Below are 20,000 nucleotides of genomic sequence, written 5' to 3'. Positions count from 1 at the left end.
TCATGCAGACACGCACATCATGCAGACACGCACATCATGCAGACACGCACATCATGCAGACACACACATCATGCAGACACACACATCATGCAGACACGCACATCATGCAGACACACACATCATGCAGAAACACACATCATGCAGACACACACATCATGCAGAAACACACATCATGCAGACACACACATCATGCAGACACACACATCATGCAGACACGCACATCATGCAGACACACACACACATCATGCAGACACGCACATCATGCAGTCACACACATCATGCAGACACACACATCATGCAGACACACACATCATGCAGACACACACATCATGCAGACACACACATCATGCAGACACACACACATCATGCAGACACGCACATCATGCAGACACACACATCATGCAGACACACACATCATGCAGACACGCACATCATGCAGACACACACATCATGCAGACACACACACACATCATGCAGACACACACATCATGCAGACACACACATCATGCAGACACACACATCATACAGACATTACATGACATCACAGTGAATTACTAAATGAAAGACATTATGTCATGTGTTGTTGTACCCATCTCCAGTGTGTACAGTATGTTCAGTCAACATGTGTTGTTGTACCCATCTCCAGTGTGTACAGTATGTTCAGTCAATATGTGTTGTTGTACCCATCTCCAGTGTGTACAGTATGTTCAGTCAACATGTGTTGTTGTACCCATCTCCAGTGTGTACAGTATGTTCAGTCAATATGTGTTGTTGTACCCATCTCCAGTGTGTACAGTATGTTCAGTCAACATGTGTTGTTGTACCCATCTCCAGTGTGTACAGTATGTTCAGTCAACATGTGTTGTTGTACCCATCTCCAGTGTGTACAGTATGTTCAGTCAACATGTGTTGTTGTACCCATCTCCAGTGTGTACAGTATGTTCAGTCAATATGTGTTGGTGTACCCATCTCCAGTGTGTACAGTATGTTCAGTCAACATGTGTTGTTGTACCCATCTCCAGTGTGTACAGTATGTTCAGTCAACATGTGTTGTTGTACCCATCTCCAGTGTGTACAGTATGTTCAGTCAACATGTGTTGTTGTACCCATCTCCAGTGTGTACAGTATGTTCAGTCAATATGTGTTGTTGTACCCATCTCCAGTGTGTACAGTATGTTCAGTCAATATGTGTTGCTGTACCCATCTCCAGTGTGTACAGTATGTTCAGTCAACATGTGTTGTTGTACCCATCTCCAGTGTGTACAGTATGTTCAGTCAACATGTGTTGGTGTACCCATCTCCAGTGTGTACAGTATGTTCAGTCAACATGTGTTGTTGTACCCATCTCCAGTGTGTACAGTATGTTCAGTCAACATGTGTTGTTGTACCCATCTCCAGTGTGTACAGTATGTTCAGTCAACATGTGTTGTTGTACCCATCTCCAGTGTGTACAGTATGTTCAGTCAACATGTGTTGTTGTACCCATCTCCAGTGTGTACAGTATGTTCAGTCAACATGTGTTGTTGTACCCATCTCCAGTGTGTACAGTATGTTCAGTCAACATGTGTTGTTGTACCCATCTCCAGTGTGTACAGTATGTTCAGTCAACATGTGTTGTTGTACCCATCTCCAGTGTGTACAGTATGTTCAGTCAACATGTGTTGTTGTACCCATCTCCAGTGTGTACAGTATGTTCAGTCAACATGTGTTGTTGTACCCATCTCCAGTGTGTACAGTATGTTCAGTCAACATGTGTTGTTGTACCCATCTCCAGTGTGTACAGTATGTTCAGTCAACATGTGTTGTTGTACCCATCTCCAGTGTGTACAGTATGTTCAGTCAATATGTGTTGTTGTACCCATCTCCAGTGTGTACAGTATGTTCAGTCAACATGTGTTGTTGTACCCATCTCCAGTGTGTACAGTATGTTCAGTCAACATGTGTTGTTGTACCCATCTCCAGTGTGTACAGTATGTTCAGTCAACATGTGTTGTTGTACCCATCTCCAGTGTGTACAGTATGTTCAGTCAATATGTGTTGTTGTACCCATCTCCAGTGTGTACAGTATGTTCAGTCAATATGTGTTGTTGTACCCATCTCCAGTGTGTACAGTATGTTCAGTCAATATGTGTTGTTGTACCCATCTCCAGTGTGTACAGTATGTTCAGTCAATATGTGTTGTTGTACCCATCTCCAGTGTGTACAGTATGTTCAGTCAATATGTGTTGTTGTACCCATCTCCAGTGTGTACAGTATGTTCAGTCAATATGTGTTGTTGTACCCATCTCCAGTGTGTACAGTATGTTCAGTCAATATGTGTTGTTGTACCCATCTCCAGTGTGTACAGTATGTTCAGTCAACATGTGTTGTTGTACCCATCTCCAGTGTGTACAGTATGTTCAGTCAACATGTGTTGTTGTACCCATCTCCAGTGTGTACAGTATGTTCAGTCAACATGTGTTGTTGTACCCATCTCCAGTGTGTACAGTATGTTCAGTCAATATGTGTTGTTGTACCCATCTCCAGTGTGTACAGTATGTTCAGTCAATATGTGTTGTTGTACCCATCTCCAGTGTGTACAGTATGTTCAGTCAATATGTGTTGTTGTACCCATCTCCAGTGTGTACAGTATGTTCAGTCAACATGTGTTGTTGTACCCATCTCCAGTGTGTACAGTATGTTCAGTCAACATGTGTTGTTGTACCCATCTCCAGTGTGTACAGTATGTTCAGTCAACATGTGTTGTTGTACCCATCTCCAGTGTGTACAGTATGTTCAGTCAACATGTGTTGTTGTACCCATCTCCAGTGTGTACAGTATGTTCAGTCAATATGTGTTGTTGTACCCATCTCCAGTCAATATGTGTTGTTGTACCCATCTCCAGTGTGTACAGTATGTTCAGTCAACATGTGTTGTTGTACCCATCTCCAGTGTGTACAGTATGTTCAGTCAATATGTGTTGTTGTACCCATCTCCAGTGTGTACAGTATGTTCAGTCAATATGTGTTGTTGTACCCATCTCCAGTGTGTACAGTATGTTCAGTCAACATGTGTTGTTGTATCCATCTCCAGTGTGTACAGTATGTTCAGTCAACATGTGGTGTTGTACCCATCTCCAGTGTGTACAGTATGTTCAGTCAATATGTGTTGTTGTACCCATCTCCAGTGTGTACAGTATGTTCAGTCAACATGTGTTGTTGTACCCATCTCCAGTGTGTACAGTATGTTCAGTCAACATGTGTTGTTGTACCCATCTCCAGTGTGTACAGTATGTTCAGTCAACATGTGTTGTTGTACCCATCTCCAGTGTGTACAGTATGTTCAGTCAACATGTGTTGTTGTACCCATCTCCAGTGTGTACAGTATGTTCAGTCAACATGTGTTGTTGTACCCATCTCCAGTGTGTACAGTATGTTCAGTCAGCATGTGTTGTTGTACCCATCTCCAGTGTGTACAGTATGTTCAGTCAACATGTGTTGTTGTACCCATCTCCAGTGTGTACAGTATGTTCAGTCAACATGTGTTGGTGTACCCATCTCCAGTGTGTACAGTATGTTCAGTCAACATGTGTTGTTGTACCCATCTCCAGTGTGTACAGTATGTTCAGTCAACATGTGTTGGTGTACCCATCTCCAGTGTGTACAGTATGTTCAGTCAACATGTGTTGGTGTACCCATCTCCAGTGTGTACAGTATGTTCAGTCAACATGTGTTGTTGTACCCATCTCCAGTGTGTACAGTATGTTCAGTCAATATGTGTTGTTGTACCCATCTCCAGTGTGTACAGTATGTTCAGTCAACATGTGTTGTTGTACCCATCTCCAGTGTGTACAGTATGTTCAGTCAACATGTGTTGTTGTACCCATCTCCAGTGTGTACAGTATGTTCAGTCAACATGTGTTGTTGTACCCATCTCCAGTGTGTACAGTATGTTCAGTCAACATGTGTTGTTGTACCCATCTCCAGTGTGTACAGTATGTTCAGTCAACATGTGTTGTTGTACCCATCTCCAGTGTGTACAGTATGTTCAGTCAACATGTGTTGTTGTACCCATCTCCAGTGTGTACAGTATGTTCAGTCAATATGTGTTGTTGTACCCATCTCCAGTGTGTACAGTATGTTCAGTCAACATGTGTTGTTGTACCCATCTCCAGTGTGTACAGTATGTTCAGTCAACATGTGTTGTTGTACCCATCTCCAGTGTGTACAGTATGTTCAGTCAATTTGTCTCCAGTGGGTTTTCTAACTGTGTACAGTATGTTCAGTCAATTTGTCTCCAGTGGGTTTTCTAGCTGTGTACAGTATGTTCAGTCTATTTGTCTCCAGTGGGTTTTCTAACTGTGTACAGTACAGTCCTTTTCAGGACGTATTAGCATCATAAAGCTCAGAATGTCTTGCTGTGACACAGTGAGAACTTACATTGTCCCCAGCTCCTCTGTCTCCAGGCCTGTGTTGTCTCCAGCCTCCTCTGTCTCCAGGCCTGTGTTGTCTCCAGCCTCCTCTGTCTCCAGGCCTGTGTTGTCTCCAGCCTCCTCTGTCTCCACTACTGCCCTTCTCTCCTCCCGCATCTTGTGGGGTTGGCTGTCAAACTCAGGGTCTGTACCACTGGGGCTCTGCGGTGACACTGTCCCCTCTTTAGGCTCTCCTTCTCCCACTTGGACAGATCCAGGCCCATCCAAACGCCAGTGCTCCTCCTAAAGATGTGTGTGGGGGGGGGAGGGGTAAACAATTTTTTTACAAACACACTTGTAAAGAGAGTTTAGTCCGGCTTTCACTTCTGATTCATCAACCACACACCTCCCACATACTGTACACACACTCAGTCAGAGTGATAAACACTGTCGATCAGATCTACCAGAGTGATAATCACTGTCTACCAGAGTGGTTAACAATGTCTACCAGAGTGATAATCACTGTCTACCAGAGTGATAATCACTGTCTACCAGAGTGATAATCACGGTCTACCAGAGTGATAATCACTGTCTACCAGATCTACCAGAGTGGTTAACACTGTCTACCAGAGTGGTTAACAATGTCTACCAGAGTGATAATCACTGTCTACCAGAGTGATAAACACTGTCTACCAGAGTGGTAAACACTGTCTACCAGAGTGATAAACACTGTCTACCAGAGTGATAATCACTGTCTACCAGAGTGATAAACACTGTCTACCAGAGTGGTAAACACTGTCTACCAGAGTGATAAACACTGTCTACCAGAGTGGTTAACACTGCCTACCAGAGTGATAATCACTGCCTACCAGAGTGATAATCACTGTCTATCAGAGTGATAATCACTGTCTACCAGAGTGGTTAACACTGCCTACCAGAGTGGTTAACACTGCCTACCAGAGTGATAATCACTGCCTACCAGAGTGATAATCACTGCCTACCAGAGTGATAATCACTGCCTACCAGAGTGATAATCACTGTCTACCAGAGTGATAATCACTGTCTACCAGAGTGATAATCACTGTCTACCAGAGTGATAATCACTGTCTACCAGAGTGATAATCACTGTCTACCAGAGTAGTTAACACTGCCTACCAGAGTGATAATCACTGCCTACCAGAGTGATAATCACTGTCTACCAGAGTGATAATCACTGTCTACCAGAGTGATAAACACTGTCTACCAGAGTGGTAAACACTGTCTACCAGATCTACCAGAGTGGTTAACACTGTCTACCAGAGTGATCATCACTGCCTATCAGAGCAATAATCACTGGCTACCAGATCTACCAGAGTGGTAAACACTGTCTACCAGAGTGATAATCACTGTCTACCAGAGTGATAAACACTGTCTACCAGAGTGGTTAACAATGTCTACCAGAGTGATAATCACTGTCTACCAGAGTGATAATCACTGCCTACCAGAGTGATAATCACTGCCTACCAGAGTGATAATCACTGTCTACCAGAGTGATAATCACTGTCTACCAGAGTGATAATCACTGTCTACCAGAGTGATAATCACTGTCTACCAGAGTGGTTAACACGGTCTACCAGAGTGGTTAACACTGCCTACCAGAGTGATAATCACTGCCTATCAGAGTGATAATCACTGCCTACCAGAGTGATAATCACTGCCTACCAGAGTGATAATCACTGCCTACCAGAGTGATAATCACTGTCTACCAGAGTGATAATCACTGTCTACCAGAGTGGTTAACACTGTCTACCAGAGTAGTTAACACTGCCTACCAGAGTGATAATCACTGCCTACCAGAGTGATAATCACTGCCTACCAGAGTGATAATCACTGTCTACCAGAGTGATAAACACTGTCTACCAGAGTGATAATCACTGTCTACCAGAGTGATAAACACTGTCTACCAGAGTGATAAACACTGTCTACCAGAGTGATAATCACTGTCTACCAGAGTGATAATCACTGCCTATCAGAGTGATAATCACTGCCTATCAGAGTGATAATCACTGTCTACCAGAGTGATAATCACTGTCTACCAGAGTGATAAACACTGTCTACCAGAGTGGTAAACACTGTCTACCAGATCTACCAGAGTGGTTAACACTGTCTACCAGAGTGGTTAACACTGCCTACCAGAGTGATAATCACTGCCTACCAGAGTGATAATCACGGTCTACCAGAGTGATAATCACTGTCTACCAGAGTGATAATCACTGTCTACCAGAGTGATAATCACTGCCTACCAGAGTAGTTAACACTGCCTACCAGAGTAGTTAACACTGCCTACCAGAGTGATAATCACTGCCTACCAGAGTGATAATCACTGTCTACCAGAGTGATAATCACTGTCTACCAGAGTGATAATCACTGCCTACCAGATCTACCAGAGTGGTAAACACTGTCTACCAGAGTGATAATCACTGTCTACCAGAGTGATAAACACTGTCTACCAGAGTGGTAATCACTGTCTACCAGAGTGATAATCACTGTCTACCAGAGTGATAATCACTGTCTACCAGAGTGATAATCACTGCCTACCAGATCTACCAGAGTGATAATCACTGTCTACCAGAGTGATAATCACTGCCTACCAGATCTACCAGAGTGGTTAACACTGTCTACCAGAGTGATCATCACTGCCTATCAGAGCAATATATCACTGCCTACCAGATCTACCAGAGTGGTAATCACTGTCTACCAGAGTGATAATCACTGTCTACCAGAGTGATAAACACTGTCTACCAGAGTGATAAACACTGTCTACCAGAGTGATAATCACTGTCTACCAGAGTGATAATCACTGTCTACCAGAGTGATAATCACTGTCTACCAGAGTGATAAACACTGTCTACCAGAGTGATAAACACTGTCTACCAGAGTGATAAACACTGTCGACCAGATCTACCAGAGTGATAATCACTGTCTACCAGAGTGATAATCACTGTCTACCAGAGTGCATAGGGTTACTGGGTGTGTAAGTCAGTGGTGGTCGGTCCCGTTTTAAGGGAGGACAATATTTTTTTTCATGAGTATGGCCTTATTTTTATTATATCATATTGGATGACTCTCATTCATACTCCATTCGCCCAGTTCAATGTAACAGCGATAGGTTTAGGCTGCTACATGATACTCTAATTTTCCCTATACCCATCATGAGGTTGATACAACCTAGCCTATGAATTAAAGTTTACAACGTCAAGAGACAAATTTGAGGCGACAAACAGTGACATTCAATACCGCCTTGCACACTCTTGCCTGCATCTAGCTGATATAGGGTGTAATCATTAGTCCAACAGTTGCAAATGAGAGTTTCTATTGGACAAATTCAGGTATGTTAATCCCCGTTTTGTTCCGTTTGTTTCTGTTTTAAGAAAACATTTTCAACAGAATCGGTGGAATGAATACACCCCTGATCACGCGTAAACACAGTTCACTTTCATAGCAGCCACGTTGTATTCCTTCTATGCGCTCTCCTCCTCTCACATTGTCCTTTTGCTTGTGGACTTCAATGCACAAACCGTGCTGTTGAGGAAACTGTAGACCATCTTCGCAAAATAGTGTGTTTTAATCAATTGTTTGGTGACGTGATTATAGTTTTATCTAAAAAGGATAACTTTTAATGTTTTACAATTAAAAATGTTATGAAATTCACTGAGGAGGATGGTCCTACCCTGAGTACCTGTTACACACCTGTGGCTGAGCACACACAGACACAAACACAGACACACACCTGTCCAAACACGCCCACAGTGTCCCCAGGCAGGTAGCTGAGAGCTACGCTACAGTCTGCAGATGCTGAGAGGAGGAGGAGCCTGTCGCCATGGAGACACGTCTCCAGGTGAGTTACACAGTCCATGTGTGGGCGGAGACTACCCAGCAATTCTGGAGCCTTATTGGTCACTCCGTCGCTGGGCAGGACGCAGTATTCCTAATGGACAGGCAGACAAACAAACACACAGAACACCACAACATATAATCACAGACCATTAAATCAGCTAAAAAGGAAACATCTGGGCCTAGTTTCTCTCTCTCTCTCTCCCACCTGTATGCCCCAGGTCTTCAGGGTTCCCTCCATGTCAGCAGTGATCAGGTATCGACCACAGGCGGACATGGTCATGATGATGGACCCTATGTCTTTATGAGCTGTGAACACAGCAACCAGACCGCTACGGACCGTGTTCCAGAACCGAACCAGACCAGAACCGCCACATGAGACCAGGTCCGCTCCACCTACAGACCAGAACAGGGCCAGTCAGTGACTAGAATAGTATAATAGAATCACGTATCCTTTCACAGGAGTTTACAAAAGTACCATCGCTCACCAACGGTGGCAACGCCCTTACGTCCTGGCAGGAAGAAGAGTCTGGAGACGCCATCGCTGCTCTCTGAGTCCTCTTCGCCGTTCAAATTACACACTGAAGATATGGGGTCATTGAAAGGACGTTTGTGTTAAAGTGTTGTGTAGAGTGTGGGGGTTTAAGTAGCAGTAGTTGTAGTAGTTAGTTTGACAGGTGGTGTGTCCGTGTGGTTCTGACCCGTCTGAGGCCTGCTGCGTTCTCTCTCAGGATCTGGACGGAGCTTTCTCAGGGCGTTCTCTGTGCTGTTGTTCCACACCGTCAGCTCCCCGTCATAACTTCCTGTCCACACAGAAAACAGGAACCAAACAGGATAAGGAACATTACGAAATCTCACACATCTCTTCTGCCAACGTTTCCAGAACCTTTCAGAAGCATTTTCCTGGAGGTGCAGTGTGCCATGTCATGATTAAATCAAATCAAATAAAATATTATTTGTCACGTGCGACGAATACAACAGGTGTAGACCTTACAGTGAAATGTTTACTTACAGGCCCTAACCAACAGTGCAATCTTGAAGTAAAAAATAGGTATTTCACCCTCATAGTGCTTTATTAACAATACCACAACATATAGTCTGTTCTGCCTGGGCCTGCCAACACTGATCTGAGTACAGCATTATACAACATGTCTCCTCTGTGTGAGGTGAGGGTTCAGGAGGAGCTGATCTGAGTACAGCATTATACAACATGTCTCCTCTGTGTGAGGGGAGGGTTCAGGAGGAGCTGATCTGAGTACAGCATTATACAACATGTCTCCTCTGTGTGAGGTGAGGGTTCAGGAGGAGCTGATCTGAGTACAGCATTATACAACATGTCTCCTCTGTGTGAGGGGAGGGTTCAGGAGGAGCTGATCTGAGTACAGCATTATACAACATGTCTCCTCTGTGTGAGGGGAGGGTTCAGGAGGAGCTGATCTGAGTACAGCATTATACAACATGTCTCCTCTGTGTGAGGGGAGGGTTCAGGAGGAGCTGATCTGAGTACAGCATTATACAACATGTCTCCTCTGTGTGAGGGGAGGGTTCAGGAGGAGCTGATCTGAGTACAGCATTATACAACATGTCTCCTCTGTGTGAGGGGAGGGTTCAGGAGAAGCTGATCTGAGTACAGCATTATACAACATGTCTCCTCTGTGTGAGGGGAGGGTTCAGGAGGAGCTGATCTGAGTACAGCATTATACAACATGTCTCCTCTGTGTGAGGTGAGGGTTCAGGAGAAGCTGATCTGAGTACAGCATTATACAACATGTCTCCTCTGTGTGAGGGGAGGGTTCAGGAGGAGCTGATCTGAGTACAGCATTATACAACATGTCTCCTCTGTGTGAGGGGAGGGTTCAGGAGGAGCTGATCTGAGTACAGCATTATACAACATGTCTCCTCTGTGTGAGGGGAGGGTTCAGGAGGAGCTGATCAGCAGGAGAGAGAACGAACATTAGGAGGAGGGAGAGAGGAGGAGGAGGAAGAGGAGGGAGAGATAAAGAGGAGGGAGAGATAAAGAGGAGGGAGAGAGGAGGAGGAGGAAGAGGAGGGAGAGAGGAGGAGGAGGAAGAACAGGGAGAGAGAAGGAGGAGGAATAGGAGGAGTGAGAGAGGAGGAGGAAGAGGAGGGAGAGAGGAGGAAGAGGAGGGAGAGAGAAGGAGGAGGAAGAACAGGGAGAGATAAGGAGGAAGAGGAGGGAGAGATAAAGAGGAGGAGGAGGAAGAGGAGGGAGAGAGGAGGAGGAAGAACAGGGAGAGATAAGGGGGAAGAAGAGGAGGGAGAGAGGAGGAGGAGGAAGAGGAGGAGGAAGAGGAGGGAAAGAAGAGTAAGAGTGTGAGAGCAGTCGGAGAAGGTGTAAAAGTGTCGTCCGTTGAGGGAGCCAAGTACATTATTCATGCTGCCCAGGGGTCAGCTATATCCACTGTTATCCCCGCCTCTCTCTCAATTCAAGGTATGGGAAACATATTTTAACCTCTAACGCCTCACAAACCCGGATCCGGGATCCCCCCCATCACAAAAGCTGACTAGCATAGCCTAGCCTAAAGTTACAGGGATATCATAAAATAAAATGTTCATGAAATCACAAGTCCAAGACACCAAATGAAAGATACAGATCTTGTGATTCAAGCCATCATCTCTGATTTTTAAAATGTTTTACAGGGAAGACACAATATGTAAATCTATTAGCTAACCACGTTAGCAAAAGACAACAATTTTCTTACTCCACCATTTTCTTACTGCATCAGTAGCTATCACAAATTCGACCAAATAAAGATATAAATAGCCACTAACCAAGAAACAAACCTCATCAGATGACAGTCTGATAACATATTTATTGTATAGCATAGGTTTTGTTAGAAAAATGTGCATATTTCAGGTATAAATCATAGTTTACAATTGCAGCCCCCATCACAACTATCACTAAAATGACTAGAATAACTACAGAGACCATCGTGTATTAGCTAATTACTCATCATAAAACATTTCTTAAAAATACACAGCGTACAGCAATTGAAAGACACAGATCTTGTGAATCAAGACAATATTTCAGATTTTCTAAGTGTTTTACAGCGAAAACACAATATAGTGTTATCTTAGCTTACTACAATAGTCAGTCACACAGTAGCATTGATTCAAGCCAAAAATAGCAATAACGTTATAAACCACCAAACGCTATTAATCTTTTCACTAACCTTCTCAGAATTCTTCAGATGACAGTCCTGTAACATCATATTACACAATTCATATAGTTTTTTTTCGAAAATGTGCATATTTAGCAGCACAAATCGTGGTTATACAATGTGATCAGTGGCAACAAGTCATGCATTCTAGCCAGCGCCATCTTGGAAAGGCACCTAATCTAATCAATAAATAATCGTAAACTTGACTAAAAAATACAGGTTGGACATCAAATGAAAGATGCATTAGTTATTAATGCAACCGCTGAGTTAGATTTTTAAAATTAACGTTACTAGACATACAGTGTGCGTTACAGCCAGACTAGTGCCGCAATAATGGTGGACAAATCCGTTTACATTTTTCCACATAAATACGGAATAACATCATAAATAGCTCTTACTTTTGGACGAGCTTCCATCAGAATCTTGGCCAAGTGGTCCTTTGTCCAAAAGAATCCTTGCTTGGTTGTAAAACGTCGGCCTTCAACTTCGGAATTAGCCGCTAACAGTAGCTATGTGGCTACAGCATGCCCAAATCCCCAAAACGTAATTCTAAGGAAATTCCGTAAATAGCAATATACTCGCATAAACTGATATAACTCGGTTTAAAATAACTTCGTTATGATGCTTCTAACACCTATATCGAATTAAATTAAAGACGGATATATTTAAGGTCGATAACTGAGCGTTCCAAAATGCCATGCTGAGGTCCTGCTTTGCGTAAAGGCGAACGTCGAAAAGAGAGTCCCCCTCGCTCCTTGGCCATTTATAAACTCTGAGAATGACGTAGAGACCCCATTCCACTTCTCATTGGTTACTGACATCCAGGGGAAGGCGGGTGCAGTTCATGTCGACCCATACGACACATACAGGGCTTTAAAACTGATCTCAGAACAGAGCTTCGTTTTCAGACCTTCGCAGTTCCTGTCATGGATTTCGCTGCAGAAAGAGTTCTGGTTCACCCACAGACATAATTCAAACGGTTTTAGAAACTAGAGAGTGTTTTCTATCCAATAGTAATAATAATATGCATATTGTACGAGCAAGAATTGAGTACGAGGCAGTTTAATTTGGAAAGGTCAAGAAAAAAATAGTGCTAACAGCTCCCCCTATTGACAAGAAGTTAACGTTGCCAGAGCAAGTGAACTAGATAATAAACAAAAGTGAAATAAGCAATAAAAATTAACAGTAAACATTACACTTACAGAAGTTCCAAAATAATAAAGACATTACAAATATCATATGTGCAAATAGTAAAACATATAAGCATAAAAATGGGTTGTATTTTACAATGGTGTTTGTTCTTCACTGGTTGCCCTTTTCTTGTGGCAACAGGTCATAGATCTTGTTGCTGTGATGGCACACTGTGGTATTTCACCCAGTAGATATGGGAGTTTATTGAAATTGGGTTTGTTTTCAAATTGTTTGTGGATCTGTGTAATCTGAGGGAAATATGTGTCTCTAATATGGTCATACATTTGGCAGGAGGTTAGGAAGTGCAGCTCAGTTTCCACCTCATTTTGTAGGCAGTGTGCACATAGCTTGTCTTCTCTTGAGAGCCAGGTCTGCCTACAGCAGCCTTTCTCAATAGCAAGGCTATGCTCACTGAGTCTGTACATAGTCAAAGCTTTCCTTAAGTTTGGGTCAGTCACAGTGGTCAGGTATTCTGCCACTGTGTCCTCTCTGTTCAGGGCCAAATAGCATTCTAGTTTGCTCAGTTTTTTTGTTAATTCTTTCCAATGTGTCAAGTAATTATCTTTTTGTTTTCTCATGATTTGGTTAGGTCTAATTGTTGGGTGTCTCTCTCTCTATCTCTCTATCTCTCCCTCTGTCTCGCTCTCTCTCGCACTCTCTCTATCTCCTGCTGTCTCTCTCTCTCTCTATCTATCTCTCTCTCTCTCACTCGCACTCTCTCTCTCTATCTCCTGCTGTCTCTCTCTCTCTACTCTCTCTCTCTCTCTCTCTTTCTCTCTCTCCTGCTGTCTCTCTATCTCTCTCTCTCTACTCTCTCTCTCTCTCTTTCTCTCTCTCTCTCTTTCTCTCTCTCCTGCTGTCTCTCTCTCTCTCTCTCTCTCTCTCTCCTGCTGTCTCTCTTTCTCTCTCTCCTGCTGTCTCTCTCTCTTTCTCTCTCTCCTGCTGTCTCTCTCTCTCCTGCTGTCTCTCTCTCTCTCACCTGCTGTCTCTCTTTCTCTCTCTCCTGCTGTCTCTCTCTTTCTCTCTCTCCTGCTGTCTCTCTCTTGCTGTCTCTCCTGCTGTCTCTCTCTCTTGCTGTCTCTCTCTCTTTCTCTCTCTCCTGCTGTCTCTCTCTCTCTTGCTGTCTCTCCCTCTTTCTCTCTCTCCTGCTGTCTCTCTCTCTCCTGCTGTCTCTCTCTCTTTCGCTCTCTTCTGTTGTCTCTCTCTCTGTCTCTCTCTCCTGCTGTCTCACTCTGTCTCTCTCTCTCGCTCTCTCTCTCTGTCTCTCTCTCGATCTCTCCTGCTGTCCTTATTTCTTTCTCTCTGTCTCTCTCTCTCTCTTTCCCCTTCCTTGCTCCCTACCTCCCTACCTCTCTCTCTCAGTCTCCTGCAGTGTGGACACAGATTCCCAGGAGGCTCACAGCGTGGCAATGAGTAGAAGAGGAGAGAAGTGAGGGACGGGAGAGAGACGCTTACAGAGTGAAAGAGGCTGTGCTTCAATGCAGGTGAGCAGCACAGGCTAAAGAGAGAGAGAGAAGAGGAAGATGGAGAGAGAGACAGAAGAGGAAGATGAAGAGAGAGACAGAAGAGGAAGATGAAGAGAGAGAGAAGAGGAAGATGAAGAGAGAGACAGAAGAGGAAGATGAAGAGAGAGAGAAGAGGAAGATGAAGAGAGAGACAGAAGAGGAAGATGAAGAGAGAGAGAAGAGGAAGATGAAGAGAGAGACAGAAGAGGAAGATGAAGAGAGAGAGAGAAGAGAGAGAGAGAAGAGGAAGATGAAGAGAGAGACAGAAGAGGAAGAGAGAGACAGAAGAGGAAGATGAAGAGAGAGACAGAAGAGGAAGATGAAGAGAGAGAGAAGAGGAAGATGAAGAGAGAGACAGAAGAGGAAGATGAAGAGAGAGAGAAGAGGAAGATGAAGAGAGAGAGAGAAGAAGAAGATGAAGAGAGAGAGAGAAGAGGAAGATGAAGAGAGAGAGAGAAGAGGAAGATGAAGAGAGAGAGAGAAGTGGAAGATGAAGAGAGAGAGAGAAGAGGAAGATGAAGAGAGAGAGAGGAGGAAGATGAAGAGAGAGAGAGAGGAGGAAGATGAAGAGACAGAGAGAAGAGGAAGATGAAGAGAGAGACAGAAGAGGAAGATGAAGAGAGAGAGAGAAGAGGAAGATGGAGAGAGAGACAGAAGAGGAAGATGAAGAGAGAGAGAGAGAAGAGGAAGAGAGAGTGAGAAGGGGAGGGAGAGAGACAGGCTAGAGGAACAGCCCATGACATGCAGACATAAGGACATGACTAACCCACGCGGTGCTGTGCTCTAACATGCCTCCTGGATACATTCCATGAGTTAACATGAATACACTGAGTCTACCAAACACTTTCACCCTCAGAACAGCCTCCAGTTGTCGGGGCGTGGACTCTGCAAGGTGTCGAAAGCGTTCCACAGGGATGCTGGCCCATGTTGACTCCAGCAGCATTGCAGTTCTTGAAACAAACCGGTGCGCCTGGCACCTACTACCATACCCTGTTCAAAGGCACTTCCATCTTTTGTCTTGCCGAATGGGCTACAGCACATACACAATCCATGTCTCAATTGTCTCAAGGCTTAAACATTATTCTTTAATCTGTCTCCTCCCTTCATCTACACTGATTTAACAAGTGACGTCAATAAGGGATCATAGCGTTCGCCTGGGTTCACCTGGTCAGTCTACGTCATGGAAAGAGTGTTCTTAATGTTTTGTCTAGTCAGTGTACATGGTCCTGTGCCCATCACATCTACATGAAGACTACAGACAGAACTAGTCAACCCCATGCCCATCACATCTACATGATGACTACAGACAGAACTAGTCAACCCCATGCCCATCACATCTACATGATGACTACAGACAGAACTAGTCAACCCCATGCCCATCACATCTACATGAAGACTACAGACAGAACTAGTCAACCCCATGCCCATCACATCTACATGAAGACTACAGACAGAACTAGTCAACCCCATGCCCATCACATCTACATGAAGACTACAGAAAGAACTAGTCAACCCCATGCCCATCACATCTACATGAAGACTACAGACAGAACTAGTCAACCCCATGCCCATCACATCTACATGAAGACTACAGACAGAACTAGTCAACCCCATGCCCATCACATCTACATGAAGACTACAGACAGAACTAGTCAACCCCATGCCCATCACATCTACATGATGACTACAGACAGAACTAGTCAACCCCATGCCCATCACATCTACATGATGACTACAGACAGAACTAGTCAACCCCATGCCCATCACATCTACATGAAGACTACAGACAGAACTAGTCAACCCCATGCCCATCACATCTACATGAAGACTACAGACAGAACTAGTCAACCCCATGCCCATCACATCTACATGAAGACTACAGACAGAACTAGTCAACCCCATGCCCATCACATCTACATGAAGACTACAGACAGAACTAGTCAACCCCATGCCCATCACATCTACATGAAGACTACAGACAGAACTAGTCAACCCCATGCCCATCACATCTACATGAAGACTACAGACAGAACTAGTCAACCCCATGCCCATCACATCTACATGAAGACTACAGACAGAACTAGTCAACCCCATGCCCATCACATCTACATGAAGACTACAGACAGAACTAGTCAACCCCATGCCCATCACATCTACATGAAGACTACAGACAGAACTAGTCAACCCCATGCCCATCACATCTACATGAAGACTACAGACAGAACTAGTCAACCCCATGCCCATCACATCTACATGAAGACTACAGACAGAACTAGTCAACCCCATGCCCATCACATCTACATGAAGACTACAGACAGAACTAGTCAACCCCATGCCCATCACATCTACATGAAGACTACAGACAGAACTAGTCAACCCCATGCCCATCACATCTACATGAAGACTACAGACAGAACTAGTCAACCCCATGCCCATCACATCTACATGAAGACTACAGACAGAACTAGTCAACCCCATGCCCATCACATCTACATGAAGACTACAGACAGAACTAGTCAACCCCATGCCCATCACATCTACATGTCACATCTACATGAAGACTACAGACAGAACTAGTCAACCCCATACCCATCACATCTACATGAAGACTACAGACAGAACTAGTCAACCCCATGCCCATCACATCTACATGAAGACTACAGACAGAACTAGTCAACCCCATGCCCGTCACTACTACATGAAGACTACAGACAGAACTAGTCAACCCCATGCCCGTCACATCTACATGAAGACTACAGACAGAACTAGTCAACCCCATGCCCATCACATCTACATGAAGACTACAGACAGAACTAGTCAACCCCATGCCCATCACATCTACATGAAAACTACAGACAGAACTAGTCAACCCCATGCCCATCACATCTACATGAAGACTACAGGCAGAACTAGTCAACCCCATGCCCATCACATCTACATGAAGACTACAGACAGAACTAGTCAACCCCATGCCCATCACATCTACATGAAGACTACAGACAGAACTAGTCAACCCCATGCCCATCACATCTACATGAAGACTACAGACAGAACTAGTCAACCCCATGCCCATCACATCTACATGAAGACTACAGACAGAACTAGTCAACCCCATGCCCATCACATCTACATGAAGACTACAGACAGAACTAGTCAACCCCATGCCCATCACATCTACATGAAGACTACAGACAGAACTAGTCAACCCATGCCCATCACATCTACATGAAGACTACAGACAGAACTAGTCAACCCCATGCCCATCACATCTACATGAAGACTACAGGACAGAACTAGTCAACCCATGCCCATCACATCTACATGAAGACTACAGACAGAACTAGTCAACCCCATGCCCATCACATCTACATGAAGACTACAGACAGAACTAGTCAACCCCATGCCCATCACATCTACATGAAGACTACAGACAGAACTAGTCAACCCCATGCCCATCACATCTACATGAAGACTACAGACAGAACTAGTCAACCCCATGCCCATCACATCTACATGAAGACTACAGACAGAACTAGTCAACCCCATGCCCATCACATCTACATGAAGACTACAGACAGAACTAGTCAACCCCATGCCCATCACATCTACATGATGACTACAGACAGAACTAGTCAACCCAATGCCCATCACATCTACATGAAGACTACAGACAGAACTAGTCAACCCCATGCCCATCACATCTACATGAAGACTACAGACAGAACTAGTCAACCCCATGCCCATCACATCTACATGAAGACTACAGACAGAACTAGTCAACCCCATGCCCATCACATCTACATGAAGACTACAGACAGAACTAGTCAACCCCATGCCCATCACATCTACATGAAGACTACAGACAGAACTAGTCAACCCCATGCCCATCACATCTACATGAAGACTACAGACAGAACTAGTCAACCCCATGCCCATCACATCTACATGAAGACTACAGACAGAACTAGTCAACCCCATGCCCATCACATCTACATGAAGACTACAGACAGAACTAGTCAACCCCATGCCCATCACATCTACATGAAGACTACAGACAGAACTAGTCAACCCCATGCCCATCACATCTACATGAAGACTACAGACAGAACTAGTCAACCCCATGCCCATCACATCTACATGAAGACTACAGACAGAACTAGTCAACCCCATGCCCATCACATCTACATGAAGACTACAGACAGAACTAGTCAACCCCATGCCCATCACATCTACATGAAGACTACAGACAGAACTAGTCAACCCCATGCCCATCACATCTACATGAAGACTACAGACAGAACTAGTCAACCCCATGCCCATCACATCTACATGAAGACTACAGACAGAACTAGTCAACCCCATGCCCATCACATCTACATGAAGACTACAGACAGAACTAGTCAACCCCATGCCCATCACATCTACATGAAGACTACAGACAGAACTAGTCAACCCCATGCCCATCACATCTACATGAAGACTACAGACAGAACTAGTCAACCCCATGCCCATCACATCTACATGAAGACTACAGACAGAACTAGTCAACCCCATGCCCATCACATCTACATGAAGACTACAGACAGAACTAGTCAACCCCATGCCCATCACATCTACATGAAGACTACAGACAGAACTAGTCAACCCCATGCCCATCACATCTACATGAAGACTACAGACAGAACTAGTCAACCCCATGCCCATCACATCTACATGAAGACTACAGACAGAACTAGTCAACCCCATGCCCATCACATCTACATGAAGACTACAGACAGAACTAGTCAACCCCATGCCCGTCAGATCTACATGAAGACTACAGACAGAACTAGTCAACCCCATGCCCATCACATCTACATGAAGACTACAGACAGAACTAGTCAACCCCATGCCCATCACATCTACATGAAGACTACAGACAGAACTAGTCAACCCCATACCATTAACATCTACATGAAAACTACAGACAGAACTAGTCAACCCCATGCCCATCACATCTACATGAAGAATACAGGCAGAACTAGTCAACCCCATGCCCATCACATCTACATGAAGACTACAGACAGAACTAGTCAACCCCATGCCCATCACATCTACATGAAGACTACAGACAGAACTAGTCAACCCCATGCCCATCACATCTACATGAAGACTACAGACAGAACTAGTCAACCCCATGCCCATCACATCTACATGAAAACTACAGACAGAACTAGTCAACCCCATGCCCATCACATCAACATGAAGACTACAGGCAGAACTAGTCAACCCCATGCCCATCACATCTACATGAAGACTACAGACAGAACTAGTCAACCCCATGCCCATCACATCTACATGAAGACTACAGACAGAACTAGTCAACCCCATGCCCATCACATCTACATGACGATTACAGACATAACTAGTCAACCCCATGCCCATCACATCTACATGAAGACTACAGACAGAACTAGTCAACCCCATGCCCATCACATCTACATGAAGACTACAGACAGAACTAGTCAACCCCATGCCCATCACATCTACATGAAAACTACAGACAGAACTAGTCAACCCCATGCCCATCACATCTACATGAAGACTACAGACAGAACTAGTCAACCCCATGCCCATCACATCTACATGAAGACTACAGACAGAACTAGTCAACCCCATGCCCATCACATCTACATGAAGACTACAGACAGAACTAGTCAACCCCATGCCCATCACATCTACATGAACGATTACAGGACAGAACTAGTCAACCCCATGCCCATCACATCTACATGAAGACTACAGACAGAACTAGTCAACCCCATGCCCATCACATCTACATGAAGACTACAGACAGAACTAGTCAACCCCATGCCCATC

General features: G+C 44.4%; 1 protein-coding gene across 1 annotated transcript in view; it reads right to left on the bottom strand.

Moving 5' to 3' along the window:
* Window positions 1-4,195: 4,195 nt before the first annotated feature.
* The window catches only part of LOC120018897 (WD repeat-containing protein 49-like), a 44,930-nt gene continuing 29,125 nt past the window's right edge, over window positions 4,196-20,000 (bottom strand). The window contains 4 exon segments of the mRNA XM_038962117.1: window positions 4,196-4,693; window positions 8,160-8,357; window positions 8,472-8,659; window positions 8,752-9,066. Of these exon segments, the coding sequence (XP_038818045.1) occupies window positions 4,415-4,693; window positions 8,160-8,357; window positions 8,472-8,659; window positions 8,752-9,066 (980 nt within the window). The 3' untranslated portion in view covers window positions 4,196-4,414.

Source organism: Salvelinus namaycush, chromosome 23 (genome assembly GCF_016432855.1).
Source record: "Salvelinus namaycush isolate Seneca chromosome 23, SaNama_1.0, whole genome shotgun sequence".
NCBI lineage: Eukaryota > Metazoa > Chordata > Actinopteri > Salmoniformes > Salmonidae > Salvelinus > Salvelinus namaycush.
The sequence above is the reverse complement of the archived record's forward strand: the minus strand, read 5'-3'. Positions and strand labels throughout refer to the sequence as shown.